The sequence below is a fragment of the Curcuma longa genome, chromosome 10 (assembly GCF_044706935.1).
Source record: "Curcuma longa cultivar G26 ecotype Majalengka, Jawa Barat chromosome 10, ITB_CL_G26_1.1, whole genome shotgun sequence".
Taxonomy (NCBI): domain Eukaryota; kingdom Viridiplantae; phylum Streptophyta; class Magnoliopsida; order Zingiberales; family Zingiberaceae; genus Curcuma; species Curcuma longa.
Genome location: NC_133870.1, coordinates 3,295,892 through 3,305,276, shown reverse-complemented (window position 1 = coordinate 3,305,276; position 9,385 = coordinate 3,295,892). Strand labels below are relative to the sequence as shown.

At 34.7% G+C, this 9,385-nt stretch overlaps 1 protein-coding gene and 2 long non-coding RNA genes across 4 annotated transcripts; 1 reads left to right on the top strand and 2 right to left on the bottom strand.

Moving 5' to 3' along the window:
• Nucleotides 1-175: 175 nt before the first annotated feature.
• LOC141835959 (uncharacterized) lies at nucleotides 176-973 on the bottom strand. The gene is made up of 3 exons (XR_012602434.1): nucleotides 888-973; nucleotides 780-812; nucleotides 176-206 (listed from the first exon to the last, which is right to left on the bottom strand). It is a non-coding gene; the product is annotated as an uncharacterized LOC141835959 (long non-coding RNA).
• An 81-nt stretch (nucleotides 974-1,054) lies between these two features.
• LOC141836094 (flavonol synthase 1-like) lies at nucleotides 1,055-4,078 on the top strand. The gene is made up of 4 exons (XM_074723503.1): nucleotides 1,055-1,190; nucleotides 1,280-1,310; nucleotides 3,393-3,726; nucleotides 3,866-4,078. Exons 1-4 carry the CDS (start codon nucleotides 1,055-1,057, stop codon nucleotides 4,076-4,078), a joined length of 714 nt encoding a protein of 237 aa, XP_074579604.1.
• A 1,807-nt stretch (nucleotides 4,079-5,885) lies between these two features.
• Nucleotides 5,886-6,857, bottom strand: LOC141835708 (uncharacterized). Of its 2 annotated transcripts, none has more exons than XR_012602409.1 (3): nucleotides 6,649-6,857; nucleotides 6,290-6,358; nucleotides 5,886-6,110 (listed from the first exon to the last, which is right to left on the bottom strand). It is a non-coding gene; the product is annotated as an uncharacterized LOC141835708 (long non-coding RNA). The 2 variants fall into 2 exon arrangements; XR_012602410.1 differs by having other exon boundaries at nucleotides 5,886-6,101.
• Nucleotides 6,858-9,385: the final 2,528 nt, after the last annotated feature.

The window sequence follows — 9,385 nt, the reverse complement described above, 5'->3', positions numbered from 1 at the left end:
TTTTTTGCTCAATCCTTTCTATTAAAAGTTAAAACATGCTTTTCTACTAAAAAGGGTTGGCATTCACCTTGAGAAGGCAAACTTGATGAACGAACTGATTATCTCGTATTCGCCATTATCTTCACATCTAAATCAGGACTGTTATATGAGAAATGACATCTACTCAGACCACAATCTTCCCTTTCAAATCTTATGGATGATGGAACCTGCAAACAAAAATCTATGAGAACACACACCACACGATCGAAATATCTTCAAGGGAAATGCAATATTCCGGAAAGCAAGCTTAACATTGTGCATTTAAATCTTTTTTTACTAACATTAACTCTCAAAACCATCCACTTATGGAAAATTTTCAACCTAAATTTTCTCTCTTTTCCCACGCGAAGCATGAAACATAGTCCACTTATGTACTCTTAGCAATCAAACATAGGTTTATCAGACTCACAGATAAAAGCTCACCATTTACTATAACATAGTTCTAAATTACTACTGCAGAAAAGCAGGGAAACAAAATCAACAATATAAGAAAAACGGGGTAACAAATTAGCCAAACTAGAAGAATGCCTCGGCAATTTTTGTATATGTTGATAAAGGTGCCGTCAAACAAAATTATCTCCTAAAGTTTCAGCTGTTAAAATAAGCAGCTCGATGAAAGCAGTTGTTTTCAGTCATTAATTACAAGCCAACAGTTTCTTGCAATGAAAGAAACAACACAATCAACGCAGCAGGACTTGAGAAATTCGACCACTACACAAGACCAAGGTCATCAGCCTCACCTGGATCGCACTGCTGGTAGAACTTCTCGACCTCTGCAAACCAAAAGGGGGCATCAAAACCACCAAGCAGAAAGAAGAACGAGAAACAAAGTAGGAAAGGCGAGAGACCAGTAGTGAGAGCCTTTATCATGCCGGCACGGCGGCCTCTGAAGTCCCGGAAGACGTCCTCGGGGGTGCGAGTGACGCGCGCCGCGCACCGCCGTCCATCTGCGAGCCACCACTCAGAGGCCCAAGGGGAATAAAAAAAGGAACTTTGAGAGCCGGAGTCCGAAAGGATGGGATCGGGGAGGTTAGGGTTTTGCGTACCCGGGAGGAAAGGATTAGGGCTTTGGTCGGAGTCGGAGTCCTTGAGAAACTCCGGAAGCTCCTCGTACCTCACCAGCCGCGGCCGGCTCTTCCTCGCCGCCTCAGGTCCCATGCCGCCGTCCAACTCTTTCGCAACCTTGCTGCCGCTCGCCTTCTGAAGCCGCGCCTTGACCTCCATTGCCCACCGCGCTCAGTGCCGAGCTTTGTTCCACGCCATCCACCGTCCACCGAGATTCCATCCGATCACTTCGCTGAGCTCCTCCTCCCTTTACGCCTCTCTCCGGTTGGCTCACTTAAAATGCGTGAAAGAGAAATCGCGGACGTGTGAAATGAGCAGAGAGCAGGCGTAGCTACAAGGCGCAGCGAAGGTCGCGGAGAATAGGCAGGCGCAGGAGAAAGGGGAAGAGAAGGAGCTAGCGGGAAAGGGCCGGGTAGGATTTTTAGCGAATATTAGCGGCGAAATATCACATTTCGTCGCTAACTTAAGGTTTAGCGACGAAACAGATTAATTTGTCGCAAAAAAATAGGAGAAAGGGAGACGACCGGTCATCGATTATTAGCCACGAATTTAAATGTTTCGTCACTAATAATTAGCGACTAAATGAAATAATTCGTCGCTAAACCTTAAGTCAGCGACGAAAGTTGCTATTTCGTCGCTAACTACCCATTAGCGACGAAATTGATATTTCATCGCAAAAATCGACGCTAGCGACGGAATATTAAATTCGTCGCTAACCGTTAGCGACGATATATTAATTTCATCGCAAAAACCGAAGTTAGCGATGAAATTTGAAATTTCGTCGCTAAAGGTTGGCGACAAATTTAATATTTCATCGCAAAACCTGAAATTAACGACGAAATTTGAAATTTCGTCGCTAATGCTTATATTAGCGACGAAAATGAAAATCGTCGCTAATAATTCGTCGCTATTTTTATGATTTCTTGTAGTGACACTAAGTAGAAGATGAATTTATTGTCTTACAATGGAGGATATTTATAGATAAAATGGTATGTACCCTTTTATGAAACATGAAGAGTTGTATCCCTTGTGCACCATTTCATTATGCACTCTTTCTATGAAATGTAAAGAGTTACATCTCTTAATTATGCATCATTTCCTTATTCAAATGAAATAAATAAATAATAATATTTATTTATTTATTTTAATATATATTGTAAAATAAACTTGAGTACTTCAAAATTAGTAACACAGAGATATGGAGTCGTCGTCTTCTTCATCACTGCACTGCATGCATGCGACACTAGGTACGTAGTTGACATGGAAATGGAAAGCTTCACATTTAGTTTTGATTCTATTTTAATCAAATTAAACAGAACCTCAGAGTGTTTTTTTAGTAATATTCTTGGTTATATATTTTTTTTCTTTTTTTTTATGATATCATAATTAAGCTGATTTAAAAAAATTTGCAAATACGTACGCCAAATTAAAGTCGGATGGTTTAAGCGACTAGCTAGGTCAAGGAGAGTCAACTAATTAAGTCAGATGGACTTCATACGTAGGCTAATTTAAGATGGTCAATCTGTCTAAGATGATGAGTTATAAATCATCTATGATAGTAAATCGTTTATCAATTTTTGTCGGTCTAAGTTAGTTTATTATATATATATATATATATATATATATAGATTTGATATCTTACTCGTTTAATAATATGTGATTAGTCTCCGTTAGAATATTTGAGGCGTCCGAAGGATTCCGGACGCCTGAAACATGAACAATGCTTTTTTTATTTTTATTTATTTTTTGATTTACGATTAAGTCATTAAAAATTTTTCTCTTTAAAATTTAAGAGTGTAGTTACAGTATTAAACATAAGAAGTGTGGAATAAATCGACACACCCCATGAGTAATTAATTTTTTTCGTTTTGAAAATTTTTGTGTGCTTGATATTATAATCCAACTCCAAAGCCTTAAAAGAAAAATCTTAAATGTTTAACCGTAAGTCAAAAATAAAATAAAAAAATCACTGTTTATGTTTTAGGTGCTCGGAACCCTTTAGGGAGTCTCGAATATTCTGTCGTGGACGAATGACGCATTGTAAGGTGAGTAGGATATTTTATATATATATATATATATATATATATATATATATCATAATTTATATATCATCATGATATAATGAACCTTGGAAACATTTTTTTTTTCTTGTTGTCTTTTTATCGAACAAGTTAATTGATAGTGTACATATTAATTATTACCAAAAGAAATAAATGCAGAGGACCAACTATATTTCTTACCATACACAAATATGTGATATAGATATAACAATCATATCATCAACAATTGTACAGGAAGGCGAACGAGGAATACGGCAAATACTTGCGTATTTTGTCGAATAAAATTCTTATAATGCTATCAAAGGGACTAGGACTAGAAGATCATGTGCTTATGCAGTCTGTTGGAGGACAAAACTTGGAGTACCTACTTAAGATCAACTACTACCCTCCATGCCCGCGCCCGGACCTGGCCTTAGGGGTCGTGGCTCACACTGACATGTCTGCGATCACAATCTTGGTGCCTAATGATGTTCCCGGCCTTCAGATCTTCAAAGATGATCATTGGTTCGATGCTAAACACATTCCTAATGCCATTATCGTTCATGTAGGAGACCAAATCGAGGTATAAAAATACACTTCTTGTTTTCGAATATCCTAATTATATTGCCAAGTTTCAATTTGTGCATGTCTAGTTAGTTAATTACTTGACCTGACCTGACCTAACCTTCCGCGAACATTTACTTTATGATGTGTTTATGTAGATACTAAGCAATGGATATTACAAGAGTGTTTTGCATAGGACAACTGTGAACAAAGAGAAGGCAAGAATGTCGTGGCCGGTGTTTTGTAGTCCTCCCCCTGAGATGGAGATCGGTCCGCTGCCGCAACTAGTCAGTGATGAGACTCCTGCAAAGTATAAGACTAAGATGTACAAGGACTATGCTTACTGCAAGCTGAACAAGCTTCCTCAGTAAACCTAATTCATTAGTTAGCGCCAAGTGCATTTGTGGTTCTGGTTGGCCTTGTTTATCATGCTATGTATTTGTGTTTGCTATCTTTAATTATCCTTCTTGGAATCTTTCTATTATCAATAATGCATTCATAATAAATATCCTCCATTGATCACTTTGTAGTTTACATTCATGATCTTCCTAAACTATGAGAAGGCATTGTTAAATTTTCGGTTATGCTCCTATAATTGCTAGCTTTAAAAGAGAGACAAGTTGTAAAAAAAAACAAAAACTTGATTTCATTTTGAAATATTGGTTGCATGCATCTCCTTTTATTCACCTTATCCATAATTTAGAAATCTAATAGCATAACTCACTAAGTTCTTACAATTTACAATAAGTAAAGATTAAAAAAGACATTCAAATTGCTAAGCTAGCGGTTATTATTATTGACATGTAGTGTGCTTGACCTAAAGAAGAAAGAGTTATCCAAGCAATTACTATCTGTATTACCAATTAATAGTTGCATCTTTCACATACTTGATCACTATTTTTTCTTTGTTCATTCATAACTTTTGAAATGTTCTAAAGAATATGTAAAATTTTTAGGTTATCTATGACAACATGTTGTGACATGCTAGGTCCTATTGCAAAAGTTGTAATCTATAACAATTAGTTATAACAGTGTTTAACCTGTTGCAAATTTTATTCCTTTTATGACAATTTAGTAATATTATTGTTATGGTCAAAATCTGTCAGCCCTCTGAACCTTGAACCTCGCTAATGAAGCTTTCCTTCATGGATTAACATGCATCAGAGGACTCGTCGGAAGTTGTCCCGGCGAACCCCTTCTGATGTCTAAGTTATCATGGGATCAAGGTAAGAAAATTGAAGCACATAAAAGAAGGTTAGGATTAGAGTTTCATACCATAACAATCTTTTATAGAGGACCAAATTATCAAAACCACTTGCCATGGGTGTTGCTGGCCACTGGCCGCGGTTGGTTTTCGACGCGTTGGCCGCGATCGGTGGTTGTCGCGTTGCGTGGTCACTGGCGGCAAGCTCAAAACTAATTCAACTTTTGTAGTTTTTGTTTGTGCATGTTAAATTTAAGTATTGATTTTATAATGTTATTTGTGCAGGTTTACAATTTGCGTGGATGTAAAGTAATTGGAGAGATACTCGTCTTTATTTACCGACTTTGGTATTTTTATAATAATAGTTATTTTTAAAAATTAAAAAGTATTTAGCTTTAATTGTCTTTATTTGAATGCTAGTGTTTATTATTCTAATTTAGTAGGAATTAATTATGTTTGTGTAATTGATGAGAAAATCTATAATAATTTTTATTTATAGTAGATAAAATTATTGTAATTAAGAATTAATTTTATTTTAATATGTTAATTTTTGGCACTACAACAAATTTGACTTTTTGCAGCGCGCAATTAATCTATCCGCAGCGCACATCGCATGCTGCAAACCCTAAGCTGTTGAAACTTATAATACATCTGCAGCGCGTGCTGTGGAAAATTACATCCACATCGCGCGCCCGCACGCTGCGGATAATTACATTCTTAAAGTACAATATACCTATATACACAAATATAATACAAATATAAATAATTATAAAATCAAAGCTCTAACATTTATAATCCAACACACAAATACCATATACAAATATCATATAAAATTATAATATCACATTCACAATTATAAAATCAGAGCTCAAACAATTCTAATATATATCAGAGATAACCATCAATATTTAGTTAGATAAAACAATTCAAAGTAGTAACAAAAATTCATCTTTACTACAAAAAGTATATGGCCAAATCATTAGCATCTATATCAGTCAGGCAAAACTATAAACATTGATGCCAAGCAACTATGCTTCTTATTGCATCCTCGAGAAAAAACATCTCTTCGTTTGATTGAATTAGCTCCACCTTCTCCACGAAAACTCTATCAATCCAAACTTTCAAATAAGATCCACTAAGAGGAACATGATGTGCTTTTGCTTTTGGATCCGTGGATGCAATTCAACCTTCTGCAACAGCTCCATCAACAGACCAATAAAGCAGCTTATATTTAGCATTAACACTGATATCTCTAGCACTCATATTCTTTAGTTTTGATTATATAACAATAAAAAGTAATTAATGATCAAACAAAAATTTATAATAAAGCATGCTATAAATAATAAATGAAAGTATAATATTGTGTTAAGATAGTTACCTGAGCTGCAACATTGCTATCACCACCAATATAATTTCCAATACCGCTACCAATGCCACCACTAGTAACCTAATTTTACAAATAAATTAGTTATTGTTAGTCTAATACAAAAGAAATAGGTCTTCTATAAGGAAAACAAATTAGCTAGTATAGCAAAAATTATTAGTTATTGTGGAAGACTTTTTCATCAATCACTACTGGAAGACTTTTTGTACCCATATAATGGGGATCTTCAAACTTAGCACGATTTTACTTATTAATTCCACTTATTTTCTGTACAAAGCAAGAATTTATAAGGAGGAAATGTCACATACGTGCATAATGCTATATAAAATACATATATATGTAAAACAACTTACTTGCCCTTTTTTTGAAAATCAATGATGAACTAAAGCACGGTATTGACCTGGATCAACTCGATCATCAAGTAATGTAGAAGTAATTTCTTCTTTTGTCTTACTGGGGTCAAATGCTCTCTTTAAAGCATGCTTCCATTGTCTCCATTTATCATTCATCTCTGATTTCAACATCTCCCTTATAACATCATTTATAGGAGGGACGAACTCAAATTTACCTTAAATAGAACATCAACATGATGAATAAGCTTCATTATGGTCCATCCCTTATGGATAAAAAAAAGGAATTATTGCATTAGAAATAAAGACAAATATATGTATGATTAAAAAACTATAAAAAATAAATATTATTATACATTTCATTTTAAAATTTTAATATATATATTATTATTTTTCTTATATCCTCGTATCACATTTATAAATAGTGCAAGTAACAAAAATCAAGAAATACAAGATTAGATGTCATCAAAGTAACAACAATGAATAGCAAGCATGAAGAACAATTTAAACACAACATTTCTCAAGATTGGTTCGTTCACTTCCAATAAACATTACACAATCAGGAGATAATTTCCCTTTAAGAAAACAACATTCAAGAAGCTAACAAAATCCTAGGCTAAGGGAAATAAATGAACCATGATCGTTACAAAGTAACTGAATAATTGTTTATCTGGACAAAAAAAGTACCTACAGGAAATTACAAAATAAACAAGAAAGTGCTTATCACTGACAGAAACAAAAGTCTAAGTATTCTTTCTAATATCTGTCATTCATAAAATAAACAAACCAATGGTAATGGAAGATAATCTACATAAAGAAATTAGTTTAACCGAGTAAATACACATAACAAAGATATGGAAGATAGATAAGATTGAGAAGGGAAAAAAACTATAATAACTTTCAATTTTCAATGGAGCACAAGCAAAGGAAGATCCCCAAATTCTACCAACAAGGAGAACCAACTAAACATGAATTAGACAGTCATGTAGAGAATGACTAGAAAATGCAAGGCCTAAGTTTTCTAACCATTCAAGTTAACCATCGTTCGTGCATCAAAAGCTTAAGTGGAAATTACAAACAGCCATAAAATATTCACGAAGAATTTCATGGATGTAACAGAAGGGTAAAACACCTGAACACCTCTTCAAAAACTCAATTTTCCCCCATAGAATCTGAACAAGTCAAATCTGAAATCAGGAAACCTAGATGCAGAAATCAATGAAAACAGAATAGAGGAATCAACCACAAAAAAAGGGAGAACAGAACTCACGGTGCGGCCATCGATGACGTGCTTGTCCTGGAGCACGCGCTCGAGCATTAAGGGGTAGGCAATGACAACGAACCCAAAACCTTTGGGGCGGGTAGTGGCCTTGTCCCTCATGATGACGGCATCGAGGACCTCGCCATAGTCGCCGCTGAAGTGCTCCCTGAGACTTTCCTCCGTGGTCTCCCATGAGAGACCCCCAATGAATAGTTTCCCGTCATCAGAATCCATCACCTGTACGTATAGAGAGAAAGAGAGGAAGCGCCGCCACCTGCTGTGGGAGATGAGGGAAGGGGGAGAGGAGGTCTTTCGTGTGCCGATCCGAGGGTTTACTGCTCCTCTTCCAGGTTACCGTGGCCGGCTGTCGTGCTCACCGGGAAGAAGAAGCCACCCTGAAATCGCAAATCCTCTGCTCTTAAATCGCGAGATTAGGTTGCTACAGGAGCGGCTGCGGGCTGAGGAGGAAAACCGAAAAGGATAGAAAATCAATAAAATCTAAATCGGATTTTAAGTTTTAAGGTTACAGTAGGGAATCGAATTTAATATTGATTTACTTGATTCACTAATCAATTCACTTGATTGATTAACCAAACGAACTTTGATTTAATCTAAATTAATTTTATTCGATTCATCTTCACAAAATGAAATTTCTCATTATATCCATTCTGACAAAATCTCTTCCATCATGAACCAAACTAAGTTAGTTCAATTTAGTTCAAAATTAACTCGTTTGGTTCACTAACGAAATTTTTGGTATTTTATAATTTTTAAATAAAAGAAATTAATAATTCGGTAGTAAATCTATTTTTGATTTATTAAAATTAAAAACAAAATTTTTTCTTTAATTTTTTTAAATATATTTTTTGACAAATATAATTTTGATGTAGATATATTTTATTTAAGTAAAATAAATTAATAATTCCATAGCAATTTACTACAATTTAAAATATTTTATTTATAAAAAGTTATATAATTCCAATGAAAGGGAGACGACAAAGTGAGGGCGCGCACAAGCTAGGGTAAAAACTTGATGCCCCGATGGAAGGGCAACAGAATTTTGTGAAAACTTAAATGTAACATTAAAAATGTGTAGGTATAGCATAAGATTAAAACAACATATTAAAAAAGTGTAGGTATAGATAAGGACGCAACATACAAAAATATTAATATTTTATTTAAAAATTTAAATATACAAATAATTAAAATAGGTTGCACTTAATATTTTAGAGAACTGTTTATGTTATGGTTTGATTTTTCATTAATAAAATTTATCATCATAAATAATTTAATATGATACTTTAATATTTAAAATAATTTTTTCTGATAAATGTCATTAATCCCTTTTAACTGCCTTTTAACAGCATACATCCATGCGCGCTGCCAATAATATTTTTTTAACCCCTTTTAACTGCGTACATCCATGCGCGCTATCAATAATATTTTTTAACCCTTTTAACAGCGTACATCCATGCGCGC

What these genes read in the sequence shown, in the direction of transcription:
- LOC141836094 (XM_074723503.1), top strand. Translation starts at nt 1,055, where the DNA reads ATGGGATCGGGGAGGTTAGGGTTTTGCGTACCCGGGAGGAAAGGATTA. An exon ending in GCTCTTCCTCGCCGCCTCAG is followed by an intron (nt 1,191 to 1,279) that starts GTCCCATGCCGC and finishes CACCGCGCTCAG; the next exon opens with TGCCGAGCTTTGTTCCACGC. An exon ending in ATGTAGGAGACCAAATCGAG is followed by an intron (nt 3,727 to 3,865) that starts GTATAAAAATAC and finishes GTGTTTATGTAG; the next exon opens with ATACTAAGCAATGGATATTA.